The 23,351-nt window shown below is 41.9% G+C and overlaps 1 protein-coding gene across 5 annotated transcripts in view; it reads left to right on the top strand.

The window, feature by feature from the left end:
- casz1 (castor zinc finger 1) overlaps positions 1 to 21,570 on the top strand; it is a 207,482-nt gene extending 185,912 nt beyond the window's left edge. For 3 of the 5 annotated variants that reach the window (XM_077542746.1, XM_077542737.1, XM_077542742.1), the window contains 11 exons: positions 4,249 to 4,381; positions 4,675 to 4,738; positions 5,523 to 5,686; positions 6,813 to 6,935; positions 7,009 to 7,329; positions 9,053 to 9,251; positions 10,349 to 10,520; positions 12,826 to 12,974; positions 14,072 to 14,309; positions 15,352 to 15,726; positions 18,018 to 21,570. In XM_077542746.1, the coding sequence (XP_077398872.1) occupies positions 4,249 to 4,381; positions 4,675 to 4,738; positions 5,523 to 5,686; positions 6,813 to 6,935; positions 7,009 to 7,329; positions 9,053 to 9,251; positions 10,349 to 10,520; positions 12,826 to 12,974; positions 14,072 to 14,309; positions 15,352 to 15,726; positions 18,018 to 19,258 (3,179 nt within the window). In that variant the 3' untranslated portion in view covers positions 19,259 to 21,570. The remainder of the gene's footprint in view (positions 1 to 4,248; positions 4,382 to 4,674; positions 4,739 to 5,522; positions 5,687 to 6,812; positions 6,936 to 7,008; positions 7,330 to 9,052; positions 9,252 to 10,348; positions 10,521 to 12,825; positions 12,975 to 14,071; positions 14,310 to 15,351; positions 15,727 to 18,017) is intronic. The other 2 variants (XM_077542754.1, XM_077542762.1) reach the window with 1 other exon arrangement.
- The last annotated feature ends 1,781 nt before the right edge of the window (positions 21,571 to 23,351 follow it).

Genomic DNA, 23,351 nt, shown 5'->3' with positions numbered 1-23,351 from the left:
TCCAGGCAATAAAGATGGAGGTCACATTAACATTAAACATTGATTTCAAGGAGGGGGCCGCAAAATATCATCAAATGGCCCCGGGCCGTGATTTTGAGACCCCTGGTCTCGGCACTAACGTATCCCCGCAGGATAGTTTTTAGATTCAAATGAAACCGTCTCACCAAAAGTACAAAAATTGCACGTTGGGGTCAAGAGCAACACTAAGTCTTAAAGGGGACATAGCAGAAGCATGTTTTTCTGCTTTGGGCTTGTTGCTGTGTTGTTGATGCTTCGTGAGATACCCATAATGCATTTGGAGATAAATGCGTTGACAGAGCTGAGTAGACCCTGAAAAGTCTTTTATGATGCTCAGCGAAAGTGGGGGTGGGGGGAGGCGAGCTCCTGTGGGCCTGTGTGGAAGGTGGTTCCTCATCATCAGCCCTCTTATCTGAATCTGTCTACGCCCGTTCCACGCAAATGGAGGTGGAATCAAATTAAGCGGTGAAAAAAAAAAACAAGAACAAAAAATCATGTTATTTTTTTGTGAGCTCCAAGCAAACTGAATTCTGGCAAAAAACAACACAAATCAGCCAAGCAGAAATGACAGCTGAGAGATTTTCCTCCTTCCATTAATACAAGATCACACACACCCACACACTTGCACGCATCAGCAAAGTCACGTTTTTTGAAATTCCCACAAAAACATGTCAATATCTATTTAGCATAAACAAAATCCACATACGCTTTGAGAGGTAATTGCCGTGTTTGTGTTTATCATATTGTGCTCAACCAAGCCCATGAAAAAGAAAATGAAAAGCAAGTTAAAGCGTTTAATTGATAAAGAACCGCACAGTGTTGTCTTAAATGTTGCCCTAGTGGGACCTCCTGTGCTGAGCCAGAACAGGTGGGGTGCATGATGGAAGTTGGGGGCTGCAACTGAGCGTGCGTCCGGATGTTGAAAATGGGAAGGATTACAATTCCTGGTGGTGCTTCATGGGAGATCATCGGGGCGCTTGCTCTGGGGGGCTTGAGCCCAGCCCAGGCTGTCAGGCTGAGCTCCACCTCCGCGCTTCTAGCAGGTATTGCTTGGAAGGGGGCCCCCGCTGAGGGCGGGGCCTCCACAGATGGTGCCTTCACCACCCCTCTTTATGGCCCAGAGAGAGGCATCAGCTCACATTTCTCTGCTGTTTAGCATGAAACATGTATCACATCTAAGGTCGAGTGCAGGCACAGGATGGGGGATGGGGGTGGGCGTCGCGTTAGCTGTGGTTTCGCTTCTCGCATTTGTCTCATCAATGTGTGATTTTTGGGCTAAAATGTTGGAGGAAGTGGTTTCTGCTTCTCTTAAAAAAAAGAAAAAGTAAATGTCCTCGTGGCCATTTTCATTGAGCCTCTTCAAACATTGCATTTGCAGTATGACAATGAGCTTTTTTTTCTTCTACTTTGACTGTTTTTAATTAATGTTCCTCTCTAATTTACCCCTGCGTGTTTTGCTCAGAGATTCGAGTATATGAAAGGTTCACTAATTAGACACACTGTACAAATGATCTTTCGCAAGCTCTGTATCTTATCCAGCGCAATTACATGGCGGTACATTATTCCTGGATAATTTCCAGAAAGAAGCTGCTTTGAGTCAAACTCATTTGTACTCCCTCTTTGGGAAAGAAAAAAACCCATAATGATTTGAAACAGAACAAGAGATGTTTGCACTTTCATCCACCCTAAACAGTCAATTTATCCTGGGAGATTTTGAAAGAATTCTTTAATCTGCCTGGTGATCATGTGTGGATCACATAGCGAATGGCTTCTCTCTAAAGTCGCCTCTCATTTGGGCTGATTTAATTGTCAGTGACAAGGCTGGCTAGTTAATTTTGTGTGCGCTGTGATCAAGTTGGGGGTGGGGAAGGCTTGGACTTTGCGAGCCTTCATGACCTCAAAGTAGACGTAAAATTATGACTGCATTCTTCTTGAGTGGCGCCCACCCCTCACCAACAATCCCCTCCAACCACAGCCATTGTTAAGATGAACTGACATTGACACTTGCCCATCTCCGAGCTTTTAGCTGACAAGGCCCAAGACTGGCCTTTCGACTTCTATTCTGCCTGATATGTCTCTGGGTCATCTTGTAGCACCAAGTGGAGGGAGGGGGCGGGCGGATCATGGTCATGTCCGCCCTCCCATCTCACGTATGTTTGTTCTTCTTTTCTCCCCAGCAGTAAAAAAAAAAGAAAAAAGAGAGACTGTCCTAACCAGGGTGAAGCCAAGGGCGCACACTTGGCTGCCCATGACCTTGCCTGTCACAATCCCTCAACACAAGCCCCAATTCCTTACCAGATTCCAAAACCCTGCTGGTGTTTTGATGTTTTGGTGTCTAGGAGGCGACACCAGGGGGGCTGGGCCCATGCCTTCCGCGCTCCCCTTTTTGCAGATAAAATGCCACTTATTGTCTTCCAAAAGCCTCCGCTTTCCTACATCGCCCCGGGACAAATTAATATTTCAATCCCTTGAGGATTGGGGGGAGAGAGTTCATCTTCCAGTCAACATTTCTGCCTTACATTGTCCCTCTGGTCTTTGTTTATTACCTCCACCAAGTAGGTTATATTTTCTTGGCAGTTATATTTTGTTAGTGTTCACATTTCCTCATATAGTGGTTGGAAGCCTCTAGTTAATAAGTTGGTTTGTGTTCAAAGTATGTTCATAATAATATTGAACAAAATGATATACAGTTAAAGAAGAAATTAATCTAAAAACTGTCTTTACAATATGTTCTATGCAGCCCCACTTGTCTAAACACAGTATTCTGATTAACATTGTGTTTTAAGTTTTGCCACTTCTTGTCGACTAACAGTGACAGCAAAGTGGCTCAGGGCTTAGGCCATGACCAATCGTGGCTCAGTTTATGAACGTCACATGACCAAACTCAGAAAACAGGCGAGCTGTGATTGGTCGCTACCTGAGCCCTTTGCAACTGTGATGTCATTTTTAGTTGGCAGCAAAATGGCCGCCCCCTGAGATGGATAAAAAACGCGGACTTATATATGAATGGAGTATCAATAGCTCCCTCTTGGCTGAAGCCAGAAGGCAGCAATCTTTTGTTGCCACTGTTACTGACAACTTTGATGACTTACTAGTAATACAGCCATATGCAGTGGCATTATTGCCGTGGAGACAGAAAATAATGTGAAAATGTGACAGAGAACTCACTGCATTCAAGTTCGGCAAGCTTAGGGAGTGGCAACACAAGATGGCTGCTGGTGGCTTTCTTTTCCCAACGGCGAGTAAGCGGTAGGACTAAGTGGTAAAAATGGGTGGATATTCCACAAACAAAATAGGAATGAAAATGACATGTTTAGACTAGTGGGAGCGCATACAAAACATTGTTAAGAAAAGTTCTCATTCAAAATTTCACTTTTATTGTTGATTAGAGACTGGTTTGTGGCTCTGTTTGTGCTGCAGTTTCGGTTAGCACTACAGATGAAATGGGCTCAGACATGAACTCTTTAATGCAAGAAACACTTAAACGACTGTTTAGGCTAGTGTTTGAGGAATCGGTATTTACTTTTTATTTTACATTGGGTTGGTGCATAGACCAATAACATTTTGTGGGAAAAGATGCTGATTAAGAATTTTTAGATTTTCAATGACTAAATCATGACTCATAGGAGACATTTACAGAAACTAGACGAAAGTATACAATTGGCTGTTGGTCCAAATGATAATTTCTTTAGGCTTGGCAGAGGTCCGCACTCAACTGAATGCCGTTGAAAATGTCTTCAGTGTACTCCTCCCTTGCAGAATCTTCCACATAACCTATTTGGATCAGAATGCAAGCAAGAGGTCGCTTTGTTTGAACCGATCTGATTGGCTGTCATCTCCAATCTGACCGGCATAACACCCCCGTTCCTCGTGGGTACGCTCAGCAGTATTGGCTGCAGCACGTCGCCAGGCCGACAAGGAAGCGGCTAGGGTTGGGGGGTGTCCAATCTGAGGCTGCCACTTTCCCTCAGCATTAGCATCTCACTTAATGACCAGTTAAGAGGCAGCCCGGCAAATGAGTTGTGACAAGTGCTTCAGAAAAAGGAGTCTTTTTCCCTCATACTGCCCGCCTCTCAATCACCATTTAAAAGGCTTGACGGCCTGACATAATTTCACAATAATTATCACTCCCAGTTCTCTTTTCGGGCCAGGACAGAAGTCAGATTGGTTCTCGTCATGGGATAATAGTGCTGACCAACAATAACGTTGTTGTTTCTCCTTGATTGTCAGGGAGCGGGCAGACGGCCTCGCTCGGCCAGTTTAATCTGGCTCAAGTGAAGCAGGAGCCGGTGGAAGCCTCCTCAGGGGCCCCACATCAGTCCACACAGGAACACAGTTTGGACCTGAGCAAGAAAGACAACAGGTACACGAGTCCCAAGTGTTTTTTGCAAAGTGTGAACATTGCAAATAACAACTTTGACTGATTGAACAGGACACGATTGTTTATCAGAAACACTCCATTTATTCAAATCTTCTCGTGTCTCAGTTTTTGGCTGAGAAAAATGTTTGCGTAAACCTTCAACTCAGTTGTTGTTGTTTTTTTAACAAGACAGTGTTTTCATCTTCATTACACTGGCACACCTTACATGATAAATAGTAATATTTACTGTTCTCATGCAAATCTTTACTAAACATTGTTCATTTTCCTTGTTCCAGTAATGAATCAAATGGACATGCTGTACCAGGGAATGCATCTCTTTTATCCTCGCTTATGAATAAGGTAAGACCCATCCATCAAAGCCCTTTCATCCCAAGACAAATTAGCGGCACACGGCGGGGCCTGTTTGTTTTTTAATGTTTCACCGCTAATAAGATGAGTTTGTATCATTTAAATTTTCCAGCCATTTTTCACACGCTGTAATTTCCATCGCACCTCACACAAATTAATATAATGAAGTAGTAGCTGGCTGCTACCCCAGATATATAGTGATGTTTGTTTTCTGATGAGCTGTTTTGAACTCGGGGCTCCATTTTTTTTCTTCCCCTTTATGCTTCTTCTCCTTGCCCTGTCTGGCTCTGCATTTATCCACAGTTTATAAATGATATGATTAAAACGCTACCGTTGAAAAGAAGAGGGAGGTGCTACTCATTTTTTAGCTAGTGCAAATTTTAGGCTATGGAAATTTGAATGTGTGTGTGTTGTGAAGATTAAAATGAACAATGTCTTCCATCATATTAATCACAGGTCAGCCCCCCCATTTCTTTTTACACATGGGCAACTGTTTCAAGACCTTCTTCCCCATACAATTTCCCCTATGTCATCATTATGGCCAAAAAGCTTAAAAAGCTTGCTAGGTTGCCTTTTGGGGGGTTTATTCAAGCCCCCGCATCACATTAAAGGGTTAACAATCGGTCCCGGAGGACGCTTGGCAAGCGCTCCTGGCCTGCTCTCAAGCGAAAAGCTGAACGTTTGTAAATCCGTTTGCGCTTTTCTCCCCTCGCCAAATTGTGCGAGTGTGTCAACTCTCCCGCCTGTTAGTTTTACACTGCCTGTCTTATTGTAGATGTCACAGGTGAACCCTGCACTCTTTAACGCCATGCACCTGAAGACGGAGCTGGAGGCCGGCCAGGCCGGCGAGAACCCGGAGGCGGCCCAGTACCTGAGCCAAGTTCTGAAGAGGCCCCAGGTAGACAAACCCAGCGAGATCTGGAGGACTTACCTCCGCAGGTAAGAAAAGAAAAATTTGGCAGAGACTCGTGGTCAGATTGTAATTACATTAACTGACTTTTTAGTCCCAATTTTATTGAGTTGTTGGTCTTGTCATTGATGTAAATGTCACTCATTATCGCAGCACTACTTTTAAAATTTGTTGACATGTGACGTGCAGAGTTAGGACATAATTGCAGACAAGACACGGGAGTTGGAAAACAGTCGTTATTTACAAAAATACAAAGTAACAACACAGAACAGGGCTAGATTCAGATGGCCTCGAAGAAAACACTTGACGGAGACAGCTTGACTGAGAAACCTTAATTGAGAGAGCAGAGCTGGATGCGTAGAACCAAGGTTATTTTATTCAACGAAAACTGACGAAAAAACTAAAACTAAAATTCCAAAAACAATTTTGTTAACGAAATAAAATAAAAACGAAAACGCTTTTTAAAAAAGGAAAACTAACCGAAACTACATTTTATATTTACAAAACTAACTATAACTATTGAGAAAATGTCCTTGGTTTCAGTCTTTGGTAATTAATTTAATGCATGAGCCTTTGGGGATGATTTTAAATGTGATTTTAAGTCGATTTTGATATCAACCGGAATAAGGACGTCTGAAAGTGTGTCACGCAGAAGTGACGTCATCTAGCAGCAGCCAATAGAAAAGCACTTTCAGATGACGTCGCTCCTTGGCGACAATTTTTCATGCTTGACTTTTGGTTCCAATGGCTCGGCTTACCTGCTTTTTCGATTTAATTTACCATGGTGTTTTTTAAATATTGCACACAAGTAATACACTTTTTTTTCTTTAAAAGAAACAACTAATAATGAAACTAAAACTAACTACAAATAAGTATTTTAGAAATAATTCAAACTAATAAAAACTAAACACCCCGAAAACTAATTAAAACTAACTAATTTTTCAAAATATTTTGTATACCATTTTGTGCTTCTTATCGTCAATGTAGTAGCAATAATGTCCTGCTCATATGTATCACAGGATAACCCCCTCATTTTTTTTCTTCCGTCTTCCTCTGATGGGAATCTAAATCGATTTGAGGTGTAATACTAAAGTTAGAGAGGTGACGTCAGTTGTGTTGTTTGTTGTAAATGGTTTCCTCTCTGTCTACGTAAAGGTTTGACACCGATGACTTCTGCGAGGCTCAGTGTGACTTCCTCCAAAAAGTACACTTTCACTGTCTGGTAGAGGACTGTGGCGCTCTCTTCAGTACTGTGGACGGAGCCATAAAACATGCAAAGTATGTGCTGCATCGGTGAAATCTTTGAAAATATATTTGATCAGCCTCAAAAAACAAGCTCCTGTGTTTTTAGTTTCCACCTGCGAGCCACTCTGAAAGTGAAGTCAGAGCCTCCGTTCGGTGAGGGCAAAGTGTCCGGCGAGGGGGGTCCTCTGCGGCCCGCTGCCCCCGTCTCCATGGCCAACAACCCCTCCATGGATGTGGCGCATCTCCCCTCCTCCGGGGGCTACAGCTCCCCTCCTCCCTCCCTGCTGGCCTGGAAGCAGCTGACCGGCAGCATCCCCCAGATGCCGGCCTCCATGCCCAACCTGCCAGCCAACTCCCCTCTGGCCACCACCTCGCTGGAGAATTCAAAGCCGCAAGTCAAACCTGGTTTTCTGCAGTTCCAGGAAAAGTATGACAAACATTTGCTTGACATGTTAGAAATGAGTAGGGGAACTAAAACGCTGAATTCTGCGCATAGCTAGACTATCTTCCACAATGCCTTCCCTGCATGAGCTTCAATTTTCATGCACACGCGCACGCAAACTGTAATGGTGCTCTCAAACAATTCTGTGGCCTGCAGCAATGCATTTTACAAACATGACTGATATGCTGAGCTGAAAATGCTGTTTTGCCTTGAAAATTACATAAAGTTGTTAGGCAGTATCTGTTAAGACATTCTTCAGACAGACATTGTCTGCAAAGGATTAGAGTTCACACAAGAATACATTGGCAGAGGATCATCTACTAAAAACATCCTGTGGCCTAATTTGGTCAATTTAATATATTTTCACAAATCAGTACTGCTGGTCAGTCCCCACGTGAGTGCTATTGTGTGAAGGCTGAAGGCACACGCGTTATTCTACACCATTAACTTTGTTATTTTATTTTATTTCTTGCACTTTTTTGTCCTGCTACTCCTTCCACATTGTGTGACCAATTGTCACCATTCCACTTCCGGGAATCAATTTTTCTTATTCCAAAAATTTAGGGGTTTCCCCAAATGTTGTGTTTTTCCACCCAAAATGTCCCTATTCTTTTCCAAAGGCACATTTAACATTCACACATTCCAAAATTGTCACATTATTCACAGTAATTTTCCTAAATTTTCACCCCCCAAAAATAACAATTTTATATTAATCACTTATTTATTTTAATTTTTCCGGTCAGATTCACGCCATTCCAATTTCAATACTCTCCAAAAATAATACTGTTCAGGACTACTTTTTTCTCATTACATTTTCCCCCCAAATTAAACAATTTTTAACCAAAAATTCACCTTTCAATCCCAATGGCATATTTCAACATTATATATTTACATTGTTCCCATTGTTACATTGGAATTTGAATTTCTTCAAAATTTCAAAATGAAAGCCAAAAAATAAGATTTTTTTGTTTTCTCCTCTAATTTCAACATGTTTTGACAGATTCAAACTGCTCCAATTTCAACCTATACAGCTAATCCCAAAAACTATTTTCTCTCAAAATTTGAAAATAAATGCCAAATATTAAAATATTTCAAAATTTTAAAATAAAAGCAAAAAAATATGATTTTTTTCTCAAATTGTTCCAACTGTTCAGCTAATCAAAAAAATAAAAACATTTTTTTTAAATAAATGCTAAAAATGAAAGTATTTCTAAATAACAAAATAAAAGCCAAACATAGTAGTTTTTCTCCTCTAATTTCTACTTTTTTTTTACCAACCGATCAAACTGTTCCAATTTTAAACTGCTCAATTGATCCCTTCCGCAATATTTTTTTCAAAAATTCTAAATAAAAGCCATCTTTTAGATTTTATTAACTGATTCAAACCATTCCGACTTCAAACTGTTTGGCTCATTGCAAGTCATTCAATATCCTTTTTTTCATTTTTTCATTGAACCTCTCAGCCTTCACACGCATTTTCTCTAGAAATTGTATTCTCTAGTTTTTACAAATTATTGTTCAACCAATCTAAAGAGTCAAAAAGGCCTTGCTCTCTTTTTTTGGTGATGCAATGTTAATGCCTAATTTTACTGAAACGGAGATGCAAAAATTCTGCACTTCCTAGTACTTGGAGTTTTATTTGTACAATATATTTCTCTTTCCATGCCATTTTAAAATCTTTCATTAATTGTATTTTTTTTTCATCCAGTGATCCCTGTTTGGCAACAGACTGCAAATACTCAAACAAGTTCCACTTCCACTGCTTGTTCGGGAATTGCAAGTACGTGTGCAAGACGTCCGGCAAGGCCGAGTCCCACTGTTTGGACCACATCAACCCCAGCAACAACCTGGTCAACGTCCGCGACCAGTTTTCCTATTACTCCCTTCAGTGTCTGTGTCCCAACCAGGTGAGTGCACTGCAATGATACCTGCTGTCAGCCCCTCTGCCAGTGTTTTCTAAGCATGAAGTATGCTGCCCATTACGGCACTATTTGAGGTGATTGGACTCAAGGCTTTCACAAGCGCGGCTCGCCGCCTTCCATCTCAGCTGAAAAAGACAGTCAAGTCACCCCAGTAATGCCTGTTTATATGTCAATAATGTCATTTTGACTGCCGCATTCTCCTCTCAGAAAAGGCCAATTTAGCTGATATTACCCAATAAATCATTGTCACTGGCACAGTAAACAAGGCTGTCTGGAATAGGGCAAAAATCAGCGCAATGCTTTGCAAATGAAACCTAAATGGCAGCCCCTGCCTGCTCTCATGAGCCCGTATTTGGAAAACCGTTTAAATGAATTCATTAATGTGTCGAAAATCACCCCTTTCACAAAGGCAACCCCCCCTCCTGCCCCTCACCCCTCCTCCCCGAGCTTCCATCTCCTGAACCGAGCAGATCTTATTTGGCTCGGTCCTTTGGGATGTGGGCCTCACCAACAGATGGTGGTGTACAGACATGTTAGAGAGGAGGGGTGACGCCTTCTTCTGCTTCTTCTTAGAGAGTGGCCCTGTTCCAAGAGGGAGCAATCGGTCTAGAAATTGAAATCAGAAATGTTGTTGTTGTGCTGTTGCCAAACTGAAATGCCAATCAAGGCAATGAAGGCGATCACAGGCGTTAATACATCACAAGATATCATTGCAATCACCAGATATCATGCAAATATTCCTCATAAAGGCGGTGAGCAGATCTGAATTAAGGACTGGTGGTTAACGTTGATGAATACAATACAGCATAGTAGATCATTCTATCGTCCATGTGATACTTAGTAATTGCTATGATTTTGTTCTGGAAATGCTATGACATCATGAGCTTCTCTTTGAAGTCGTCATGGAATTATTGAGTTTAACAAGCAGGATAAAATTGACATTACGACGACACTTATCACTCAGCATTCACACATATCACTAACTACTATAAGTAATATTGATTTAAAAAAAAATATTAAAAAAAATATTAACAACATCCGATGTTAGCTCATGAAATGGTACGTGTGTCTCGTCCGTGCAGCACTGCGAGTTCCGGATGCGGGGCCACTATCACTGTCTGCGTCCCGGCTGCTACTTCGTCACCAACATCACCACCAAGCTGCCGTGGCACGTCAAGAAGCACGAGAAGGCCGAGCGCCGCGCCGCCAATGGCTTCAAGTACTTCACAAAGAGGGAGGAGTGCGGGCGGCTGGGTGAGAAACAGTCTCATCTACGGGTCATGTGATTGCCAACCACTGTGTGTGTGGTAGTAACGATTTGGCTTAATTGGTCGGAAACGTATTTATTTCCAAGCTCATCTATCTATGCCAATAACATTTAGTGACGGTATAACAATTAACATATCTTCCTCAAAATTTATCCACCATAAAATAAGCGTGCGGTTTATACTTTTTGTGATAGTAGTGTTCCGTAAGATTTTTATGTAAAATATATACCGTGGCTCTAAAAAGGGTAGGAAATACTGCTCTAGTGCTTGTTACCTATTTGGTTTGGCACAATGCTTCACTTTTTCAAAGGTAATAGTTATATTTATATTCTGTTATACCATAAGCCACAATTTGCCATTGCCACGTCATTGTAAAATTTGATGATACACGGCTAGCGATGACTCAAATAAATGACACGCTAACGTTAGCTTGCCGAGTCATAGGCAGTCTTGTGAAAGTACCCGGAAGTGGAAGTACAAGTATTTAATAGTATTATTTAGTGGATATGACTTAAGCCCTTATCCTACTGAGGGGTGAACATTCGCAACGCTAGCGGATGCTGATTTTAAGTCAGGGTTCGTTCAAGGTCGTATGGGTATCAGAGTAAAAGTAAACATGTTATTTTATCATTGCAGAGTTAGAAATGGAAGATTTCTAGACATATAATGAAAAAAGTATCGATACGTGAGAATTGTACTTTAATAACGAAGTATTTGTACAAGACTGTACAAGTCTTAAGTGAGGACATTCTGCATCGCAGTCTCCACTTTGCTGCGTCTGATTTCTCGCTGTCCTCAGTCTCCTCTTGGATAACTGAACAAAAGCCACGCAAGTGAATACCGGAGACCCTCATTGTTTGTTTGTTGTCTCCTTCCGACTGATTCTCAGATTCCCCCGGTGCTAATTTGAAGTGGAAAAATGACAACCTCTTGTTCTTTTGACTTTGACCATCAAGCTTTTGCTCCCATGCCTGGAGATGTACATTAATGTTTGGTATACTCTCAAAAGAGAGAGAAAGTGCAGTGTTGCAATGAGAGGGGTGGGGGGGGGGGGGCGTTGCTTTCTGATTTTCTTATGACTCGCAATGACACCTCAGGTCCCCAAGGTAGTCTTACTGTATCTGCAATAACATCAGTGGGTATCCAGCTTTGTTTTCTTCTTGCTTTTTGCCCCTGTCAGAAATGAGCAATTAGGTTTGTGTTAGTTAATTAACCGGCTTGTCTGGTTTAGTCTGTTTGCGCTGGGAAGCTGCGCCTCGCAGCCGCCGTTGCCACTACGCGCAAATGAATTAAAAGTGATCTGGGTTTTTTGTTGTTGTTGTGTTTTCAGGCGGTTACACAAGCTTTTCATAACGCTTAGACAAAGCAAACAAAAACAGGCCCGAAACAGCTGTTTTTCGTCCCCAGCCGGATCTGCCAAGTGTATTGTTTGAGCGGGGGCGCGGGGCGGCGCTGGTGGGGGGGAACAGAGAGGATTAACATGGCTAACACTCCAGTCATAAAGAATTGATGGCTTGCCAGTATCCATGGCAGCGACATTAAACTGAACACCACAGATGATGTTACCTGGTTTGTGTGTGACAAAAAGCACGGCATGTCACGAGCGTTACTGTTATTTGCTTAACTTGGCCTGGTTCAAAACGTGCCCCGTGTGTGTGCTGTTTGATGACACACACGTATGGTGCTCTTAAACCCGGCTGCCATGGTTACTGACATGCTAGCACCTGCCCAGCATGTTACTCAATTATTTCTGCTTGCCTTTATATAAGAGTATTTGATTAGGTGGCACAAAACGGAACATTCATTTCATTTGAAATCATAAAGCAATTAGGGATTAAAAACAGGAGGAAAGAGCAGAAGATGTTTCAGAAAAGGGAACAAAAGAGCAAATGACAACAGAGGCACTTGGAAAAATGAATTTAATAGGGCAATAATTGTGTATTTACTTTGGCTAGCAGGGGTGTATGTGCATTATTGGCACACAGAAAATGAGAATTTATTTATGTAAATTCCTAATTGAATAAAGCATGTCAGTGTAATAAAAGAGCTCCACAGGTTTAGTGCACAAAAGTCCTGACTTGCTCAGTGTGACACCCCACTGATCTAATATTCTTCCTACGTGCACTTTCTCTTTTGCCATCGCTATATCATGAAATTAAAAAAACATTGCACTTTGTGTGATCTAATCATAATATAACCCCTGTCGCACCGGCAATATTCAAGGAAAGCAGCTTCTCGCCATAACGACGGTACAAGTCTACAAGGATTGGTGTTTTTGTGTGTTTTGCCAGGATGCAAATATAACCAAGTCAACAGCCACTTTCACTGCATCCGCGAGGGCTGCCAGTTCTCCTTCCTGCTCAAGCACCAGATGACGTCACACGCACGCAAACACATGAGGCGGATGCTGGGGAAGAACTTTGATCGCGTCCCATCCCAGGTACTGACTCAGCATGTGGCACAAGCTGCATGCTATTCTCAAAAGGTTAATTACACAAAAACCTGTCAAGTGGAAGCAGGTGCCAGGTATCTTACACAAACCTTCCATGGCACGGATTGCATTTTATTTAGCTGTATGGAATTTGCTTCCTTCAAACAGTCAACTCATTTTTAATCCCATTTATGATGCCCAGAGCTAACATAAATATTCTGGAATGTTATCTAATTTCACATTAGGCAGTTAGTTATCCCGTAAATCCCATTTCATGAACTCGATTCGACAATATATCCCGATATTACAACGCGCAATTCTCGAATCAATTCGATATGCGGCCGAACAAACATGAAACAGACTACAACCTGTTTGTCAAATGCAGTGGCCCAGTTATAAGCCTGAATTTTCAGATAAATAACATTTCATACAAATCTTACAGTGTACATATACACGTTTACTGATTAGTATTTTCTAAATTTGAGTTTAAAAAAATCGCAATAATCAATTTATAGATTCGTATCGGGATTAATCGGTATTGAATCGTGACCTATAAAATGTGATACGAATCGAATCGCCAGCTACTAGGCAATTCACACCCCTAATATATATATATATATATATATATATATATATATATATATATATATATATATATATATATATATATATATACACATACATATTGCTGGCGTCTGGCCAAAACCTTTTACCTCCAAAATCGTCACTTTTCAGGAGATCCCAAAAACATCATAGTTTTCAACTGTTAACTTTGCGTCACCAAAAGAGGACAAGCCATTTTCAACATCGGTTTTTGATGAAGATAGATTTTTTGAAAAAATATGAAATTTACCAAATTCCACAATGTAATACTTCCAATGTCATAACATTCAGTGACATTCAAGATGTTGTTTGAAGTGTCATTCTTAATCTCTGTGGCCCACATACTACTGTAAAGGAACTCCCATGTGGATTTTCCAGTTCTGTTTGTACCTTTCCCCAGAAGGCCTCATGTAAAAACAAGTGTGAGCTTCCAAAAGGCAAACCTCGTGTGAATAAAAAGGCATTCAGTATTCTCTTCAATGTACGCTTTTGCATTTTTACAGGTGATGCCCCTGAGCCAGAGGACTGATGACATGCATCATGGCACGGCCATGGTGTCGGGGGCCATGGCGGCCCACTCTGACATCACTTCCAGTTACTCCTCCGCCACCGTAGACGAAGCTGACGATTATGTCGACTACATGGGAGGCGGGGGCAGCCCCTTGGGCATCTCCTCCGAGTCGTCCAATCAAGACCGCAGCTGCTCAAGCACCCCTGTGGGCAATGATGGCTCCCCAGCAGGTAGGTTCTTGGGAGGGGCCTCTACGAGTGTGACAGGCGGAGATGGGCAATGTCACGCATCACTCATCATCATGAAATCATGCACTGCATGCCCTCATCATGGCAGTTCAAACCTACAAAATCAGAGCGATATGCTGCTGTATTCTTTCAAATAGAGCTATGAATCAAATCTACTTGGGTCTGATTGGTAATTGTTATCATTTGTATTTGTTATTTTACTCATTATGGAAATCACTGAAACAATACACAAACCAGATGTTTTGCCTTGAAGGGGAAGTCAACCCAAAAATATCGAGGAATGTTTGCTCTTTTATTTGGTGAGTAAAATTGTGGAATAGGACACTGGCTGTCGACTGAAATGCCATTGCAGTTGCTTAGGGTTCAGGTAACGAGTAATCACAGCACAGCTTGCGAATGTCACAAACTCCAAACTCAGAGAACAGGTGAGCCGTGATTGGTCGTTACCTGAGGCCTGTGCAACTGTGATGTCATTTCCGGTCGACAACAAGTGGCAAAATGGCCGCCCCCTGAGATGGATAAAAGCAGGTGAATTTTGACGCTTTTCCATCATGGGTTTGCATAGAACATATTAATGGCAATCATTTTTTTAGACGACTTCCCCTTTAAGTGTAAATCAAAACCCTTATTAAGAAGTTACTATAGATAAAATACAACATGAAGGTAGAAATACAGAATGTCTTAAATATAAAATACATCTTCTCTGCTTGGCTTGATGTGAACTTTCTCATCGGGTGAATCTTTTTTATTTTCCCAAAAAACTGTATACCTGCTTCTGATTTCACCTTTCTCCATGTGGTCATCACTGTAGTTCTGGCTGGTGCTTACTTGTCTTGAATGGGCCTCATTTTGTATCATTCTCTTATCTTTATCTTCCCTGTTTACCTCCCAACCCGTGTGCGTGTGTGTGTGTGTGTGTGTGTGTGTGTGTGTGTGTGTGTGTGTGTGTGCGTGTGGTGTGTGCGCCCCAAACCCTTTCCCTCCTGCCCGCCCTTCACCCTCTTTGGTCAACCTGTCTCTCCAGGACAAGGCTGGCCCACCACCACCACCACCACCACCACCTCTGCTCCCACCACCCCTGCTGACACTAGCCAATCCGCTCCTCCTTCCTCACCTCCTCCTGCTCCTCTTCCTCCACCGCCACTTCCACCTCCTCCTTCCGTTCCTCAAGCTGGCCTGCCGGCCCAGGCTACATCTCTGTCTCCCGCTCTCCTGCGGCCACCCCTGCCCTCGCTCCCATACCTCCTCTCTCCATCCTGTCTGTCATACTCTCTGCTCAGCGCCTCTCTGGGAGCCACTCTGAGTGTTGTCATGCCAACCAACACACCAGCTTACAGCCCCATCATTGCCACTCCGTCGCCGGTTAAAAATGACGTCCCTATAGTGCAGGACGCTGCAGGTACTTATCCCCGAAGCAAAACAACACTGCAGCTGTCACTCACTGTTGAGTTTTGTGCAACATGTTCATTGTGTCATCTTAACTTGCCGCATGTGTAAATTTGTGGGAAGAAGATTTCCCAGCAATGCATTCAGAGTCATGATGAAAAAACTTGCTTTACATCATTTCATCTTTTTGTAGCGGAGAGCTACTTCTTCGCAGCTTGTTAGTGCCGAGGGCTACGAGTACAACTGTCAAAACCAATCGATGAGTTGACAATAAATCGGTCAATTTAATCAACTATTTTGATATGTTATGAATCGTTTATTATAATCTGATTATTACACAATTCATTCTGTACAGTCATATTAGGAATAACCTTAATTATTTAATGCAAAATAATTTTTTATCTGATTATTTAATTAATTGATGGAATAATCTATAATAGAGTCTACCAGTTTGACACACACTTCTGAAACAAATGAATTCATGTTATTATTAGAATTTACAGCGATTTGATCAGACGATATTTTTATTTTTATACAAAATCGGTGATTGGCTGCTATGTCTTCATTTGCTTGATTGATCAATGACATCATTGATCGGCTCCGCGAAATAAGATATGACATTTATTTCAATTGGTGTCAATCATAAGTGTGTTTTTGCTATTCACCGGGCCGGGCCAGTTTCTATCACCTGCAAATGGCAGCGGTTGACTGTTGTGTAAAAGTAAAAGTAAAAAAAGTAAGTAAGTACATTTTTTAAATAGATATATTACTCCGTCTTCCGAACAAATTTGTAATCGGTTATATTTTTTTTTCAAACTTGATCGCTGATTGGAGATTGGCCAAAACAAATCTTGATTATGTAAAGCCTATTAATAATTAATTATATTTATGTTACCACTACTTATCACATTAATTATTCCTCACAATCATTAGGAAACGGATAAATATCAATATGCAACCCTTTATTTCTACAAATCTCTGCCAGTTTTTGCATTTTTAAATGATCACTTACATTCCTAGAAAATCACAATGTCCCATCTCTAGTGAGCTATTTTTGAAACAGGCCCATGGGCTACTTATGTGGTCTTTGGGGGCTCCCTGGCATCATGTCAGTGACCCCTGCTTTACATTATGACACTACATGGACAAAAGTATTGAGACAGCACATCTACAGGAAGTGAAAACGGAAGACCACACTGCGCTCTAAAAAAAAAAAGAATTGTTGAACCAATTTAAGATTACAAATTTACACAAAATATTATACAAAAAGCAACTTAAAAAGAATCGCCTTAAGTGGTAACACACGATTTAATTAAGTTAGTCCAAAGTAAATATATTAAGTTTAAGTGATCGTGAGTTCATTAAACATGATGTATTCACCTGAATTAAGTTAATCCAAAGTGACTCCAATACAAGGTATTAAGTTTAATGAACTCATAATCACTTAAGCTTAATATATTCACTTTGGACTAACTTGATTCAATCGTGTGTTATCACTTGAAGCGAACTTTATTTTAAGTTGGTCAACAATTCAATTTGTCATCTTAAATTGGTTCAACAATTCTCTTTTTAGAGTGTGTGTAGCGGTAAAACAGCTTCCACTCTTTTGGGAAGACTTTCTAAAAAATGTTGGGTGTGTCAAACTGCACTGGCATGAAGTGAAATAGTCTTGGCAAGATGGAGAATTAATATTCTTTACGCAGCCTAGCCCATCCCCTGATGGACATGATTAAGGGCTACTTACTGTCTCAATACTTTTGTCCAAATAGTGCGCTTGTGTGTTTATATAATGTATTTAACTTGATATCGTCTTCAAGAAGAAAAAAAACAAAAACGCTTAGTCCTCATCTAATTTTCCATTAAGAAGCCGGTTATTTTAATCACGCCTCAAGTTTTATGGAGGCCCACTGTTTCCCATCTTACAGAACAGAGATCACATCATTAACGGTGAGCGCAGGGTGTTGGCGAAGGTGGGCGCCCCCACATAAAATAACACGCGGATGAGAGGGCCGGTTAGGACCCCCAGTCCCGTCTCTGTTTGGAGGCAAGAGACACCCTGTAAAAGTGTCATGTTCCAAAGTCAATCTCTCACTTTCCTCCCTCATGGAATCATGATGGGAATTAGGAGTAGAAATTTGTGGCTCTCTGTGCTTACTCAGCTGTGAACCACTTCTGGCTGAGTAAGGTGGGACATTAGCGTTGCAACCAGGAAGATCTCACAATGTGATTATCTCGTTTGTGGCTTTCACTTTGAGAAGCAACTGATTATTCTTTAATGCGCATCCTCTCGTTGTTTTCCTCCAGGAAACACCATCTCCATCCCGGCCGCCGCCGGAGCCAAGAAGCGCTTCTGGATCATCGAGGACATGTCCCCGTTCGGCAAGCGCCGCAAGACGGCGTCCTCGCGTAAGATGCTGGACGAGGGCATGATGCTGGAGGGCTTCCGGCGCTACGACCTGTACGAGAACTGCAAGGACTCCAGCTGCCAGTTCTCCCTGAAGGTGACCCACTACCACTGCACCCGCGAGAACTGCGGCTACAAGTTCTGCGGCCGCACCCACATGTACAAGCACGCCCAGCACCACGACCGCGTGGACAACCTGGTCCTGGACGACTTCAAGAGGTTCAAGTCCACGCTGAGCTGCAACTTCCTGGATTGCCAGTTCTCGGGCAACAGCACCCACTTCCACTGCCTGCGCTGCGGCTTCCGCTGCACCGACAGCACCAAGGTGACGGCTCACCGCAAGCACCACGGCAAGCAGGACGTGATCAGCGCCGCCGGATTCTGCCAGTTCAGCTCCAGCGTCGACTGCGAGGTCCCCGACTGCAAGTACAAGCTCAAGTGCTCCCACTTCCACTGCACCTTCCCTGAATGTAAGCACACGGTGGTAGGGATGTCCCAGATGGACTCGCACAAGCGCAAGCACGAGAAGCAGGAACGGGGCGAGCTGCCGTCCGTCTCGCCCAAACCCGAAACCATGCACCACCTGGCCTCCTCCGCCAGCCTTCAAGCCTCCACCGCTCTTAGTGCATCCCGCGTACTCACCCACCCCGTCAACAACCCCTGCATGCTCTACTCCAGCGGAGGCGGCAGGCCGGAGTACAACCACCCGTACCCGCCGTCCTCCATCAGCCTGGACGGCTCCCTCAACTTGGGCACAGACACCAGCAGCTCCCTGTTCTTTCTCAAGAACGCCGCCGGTCTGGGTCTCAACGACTCGCTGGACCTTAGCAAGAAGATCCACCAGGAGGTGGCGCGACGCACGCCGGTCCACAACGCGCCACTGGGCATGATGGCGGCTCACGACGACACCACCGGAACATCCGGCGAGGCCGAGGACGACCTGTCGCCCGAGGAGGAGGCGCGGGCCGAGGACGAGGAGGACGAAGAGGAGGACGACGACGACGAGGAAGAGCTCAACACCGACTCGAATGACGATTCGGCGGCAGAGCCCGAAGAGGAGAAAGACAACGGCGAGAGTTTCGATGCTTCCGTTAACCACACTGGCGCTTCCCAACTGGAAAAACAAGATGGCAACCCGTGAAGAAAAACTCGGGGGAAGCAACCCGATGTCCGATGAACAAACAAGAACGAAAGAGGCCTCATTCATCATGTTTGCAGACTTCACATGACTACAAGAAACGGCAACCATGACAATAAAAGCAAAAAGATGGCGGCCCAAATATGATTGATGATGATGTTTACAAGATGACCAACATTATGAATTCAATAATGCATTAAAAAATATGAACACATGGAATTGGGCCCCGGTTTCCACGCGGGAGCGGCAATGTAAAGCATTTTACTACACATCAGTCTTTTTGTGTGCGTGCATGTTTGACTTTAATTTATTTCTATTTTTATTTTTCACGTTTTTGTGTGAAAAAAACAACAACAACAAATCTCTCTCTATAACGATCTATGTCAGTGTGTGACGAAAGAAAAGGAACTATGCCCACGTCACCTGCCGGGCCGAGCACACGTTCTAAAAAACAAAAAAAACAAAAAAAGGGAAGTGAATCACTAAGGAGGAACAGGATGTGTTCAAATGTTAGATTGTTTTTTTCCCTGTATTACGTCTAATTATTATTATTATTATTATTATTATGAGACACCATGAGAAGTCTCTCTAAGACGTTGGACTTGTTTGGGAGTGGCGTGCAAGCGCTCAGCCTCACTCGGCCTCACTTGGGCTGGCATTCTGCGCACCAAATAAGCAGCCTGTGTAATTTAACACCCCCCCTCCTCACACCCAACAATGATAACCACCATCTTGGGTGGAGGAGATTAACTCTGTGTGTGATAGTGCACTTTTCTACTAGCTGACCATGACGCAAAAACAGTGGCGGTGGACGACTTTATTTTTGTTACCGTTTGCATTACGATGTTGTTTTGTTGCTGTCAGTGAGAAGCATATCAATCTGTAATTCATGGAAGTGTGTGTTGGTGAGGGGTGGGGGGTGGGGGGGTCGGTCCAAGATTTGATTAGATGTAGCGTGGGAAGGAGGGAGGAGCATCAGGTAGTGTATTTAATGTTGGAAAAATGTACAGACCGAAACTGCCTCAAATGGCGTTAAGTTTCTTTTTCTTTTCTTTTTTCCTCCCCCTTCTCACTGTCATGGCTGTAACAGTCAAGCTCCGTTTATAAAGGTTTTTATTTAATATTTATGTGAACTTCCAAAAATGAGAATTTTTAGGGTGTTATTGCACTTTTTAGTTTCATTTTACCATCTGGGAATAAAAAAAAAAACTATATATATATATATATATATATATATATATATGATATATATCTTTTTACAGGGAATTTGCTTTAAAATGTTTTAGTTCACTTTGCTTTAATGCACAAATAGATGTTAGTGTGACAAAAAATGTTTTGTGACTTATTTAAAAAAAAAACAAGCTGTTTTGGTTTTTATTTTGCTTTTTTTGATGGGAAAATTTGGTAACAAGAATACGTGTGTGCCAGATAAATGGCATGCTTGCAAGAAACACTAATATGGACTGTGATTTTAAGTTTTAAACTTCATGGCGATGCTCTTATTGTAGTGCTAAATTATCAATCTGTCACTCTGGTTTGTATTGAGCAAATATGTATGACTGAGGAGTGGACACACTGGTTATAAATGATCTCCTGAGCTTGGCATTGGAAATAAATGTCCATCATATAGGGAATAAAGATGTGTGTAGATGATTTTCCTCCAGCTATTGTTTTAAGAAGAAAAAAAAAGAGGTTGTACAGTATTTTCCTCTGTTAAAAAAATAACAAAACGTTCTTTGATTAAATTTTAAAAAGAAAACCATAAGAAGGAAAAAAAAGTGAATACTAAGAAAACAAATAACGTCATAGTTTGCTTGTGTGTGTGACATTTCTCAATTAAGTATGACTGGTTCAGATTTATTTGGAAACAGTTCATACTGTAAACATCATTGGATTCCGTTAATAAGCATTTTCACAACGTCAAAAGCTCAAACTCACTGATTAGAATGTGTCTGGTTTATTTAATAATGTGTTTTTCTCATTTGTCATTTTTGTGTGTGCTTTGTTTTTTCTCCCCTCATTAACTGAACTTTATTATTATTGTTGTTGTTATTATTATTATTTGTTTCTATTAGTAGTTTGCTGTGGGCATGCCTCGTTCACAGACTGTCTCCCGGGACTCTCTCGCAAAGCAAGAGATCCTCCTAGATTTGTTTTTGCATCATTTTTTTGTTTGTTTTTTTTCTTTTGCTGACAACTGTAGGAGCTGGGAGACAATAATCACTTGAATTTAGTTTCTACGTTTGTATGTGTGTGGCTGTAAAATTGCAGGATTTGTAAAAAGTTGGAAATAAAGAAAATATATAATGACGACATCCAGTACATGTGGTGCTTGAGCTTGTCAGGGGGGGGATTCGATGAAAGCGGGGCCAAAGGTTAAAGCAGTCCACTTGCTGCCTTTTTTGTAATGTCACTGACACTACTGAAGTGTGTGTGCGTATGTGTGCCCGCGCATGTGTGTGTATCACTGATAGAACACACATCAAGTTCTCCAGCTGCTCACAGCTTCGATTCATATTTCATGACCTTGTGCCCTGCTTTGTTCTACTATGAATCCATCAGGGACATTTTTATCTGTCTCATATTCTCATGAAAAAGAAGATACAAATGATGGAGGGACACACACACACACACACACACGCACACACAAAACTCATCTGCATTCACACAGGTGGAAGAATCAACCATATTTGTTGTCGTGATCAGCCGTATTGGACGGCTGATTTGAGAAGAGTGCAGTCAACCCTCCCAATTTGTAATGTTATGTATGTCATGGAATTTGTTTCATGTTCAAACCATCGCTTTCATAACTATGTTGTTCTGTAACTGGTTAGGGTGAGATGAGTACGGAAGCGTGGAGTAAACATTTTGTAACTGGCAAGTATGTTTAAACAGACTTGTAAATACTGTACAATGAAAGGCATTTGTAAGTTCATTTGAACGTACTTGCAAATATGAATTGTAATCATAGGATAAATGCTAGAAATGATTTATTTATCTATTTATTTATTTATTTTGCAACCAATACATTCAAAAATGAAAGTAAGTTAACATTGTTTTTTTTTGTGTGTGTCATTTTTATTATTTGGAATTATCATATCTGCAGTGCATGATTTTCACAAGGCATTTTTTTTCCTATAATGCTACGGGGCGTGAACAGGTGCAAGTCACGTGTGGCATTATGGGAAATGTAGGGTACATGAGGAGCAGCCTTCAAAGGCTTCGGAGAACCCAGCCTATGAATGTGGACTCTTGTTCGTTTGATTTGTATGATGTGTGATACTGCCCATCTTAGGAGGTTCTGCGTAAGAGTTGAAGACCATTCTGAAGATTTAAAGGCCTGCTACTGCTAACAAGATGGCTCTTGGGGGTGGGTTGGGGGGTTATTGGGGCACAATGATTTCATTGTTTGTTTACTTTGAGGGACATGCTGGGCTCCACTCCCACTCCTTCATGTCACCGAGCAGTAGCCAGTGTGCCAAGTCTGTCTGTCTGTCTGTCTGTCCCCTTGTCTACAGCTGTTCCCGTCCTTCCTCCTTCACTTCCTTGTGATGTTTTTTTTCCCAATAAAAAAGAGAGAAAAAGGGAGGTAAAGACATCACCATCTGCCCACCAGCTGGCATCCTAAATATAATCATCTGATTAAAAAAAAAAAAGATGAACATGAAAATTATATTACACAAAAACCAGACGGAAACAACCTCTGAATCCTGTGCAGGCTTGTACTGAATGAACGCCTCATTTTAAATGAAAAAGGTGAAAAGAATCTGCTCGACAGATTCTAGTTAGGAAGCCTAAAGCATAAAGCAACACTTTACAATTTGATGTAATAAAAGCCCTCTTCTTTAGCATCCATTCTGTCTTTCATCATAAAGCATTTTATTTTACAATTTTTCATCAGGGCTACTTGGGGGTTAGGGTTAGGACCTCGGACTTTCTAACTTCCTATCCGTCTATGCATGACGTATAGGTTATTTTAAATATGGAGAAAAAAAACATGCATAGTCTATGGGCAAATCACATATATTTCATTTTCCATCCATCCATCTACCTACCCAACCACCCACCCATCCATCCATCAAAAACTGACTTTCAG

The sequence above is a fragment of the Vanacampus margaritifer genome, chromosome 1, assembly GCF_051991255.1.
Source record: "Vanacampus margaritifer isolate UIUO_Vmar chromosome 1, RoL_Vmar_1.0, whole genome shotgun sequence".
In the NCBI taxonomy this organism is placed as follows: Eukaryota; Metazoa; Chordata; class Actinopteri; order Syngnathiformes; family Syngnathidae; genus Vanacampus; species Vanacampus margaritifer.
Note: the sequence above shows the minus strand (reverse complement) of the source record. Positions and strands in the feature narration are given on the sequence as shown.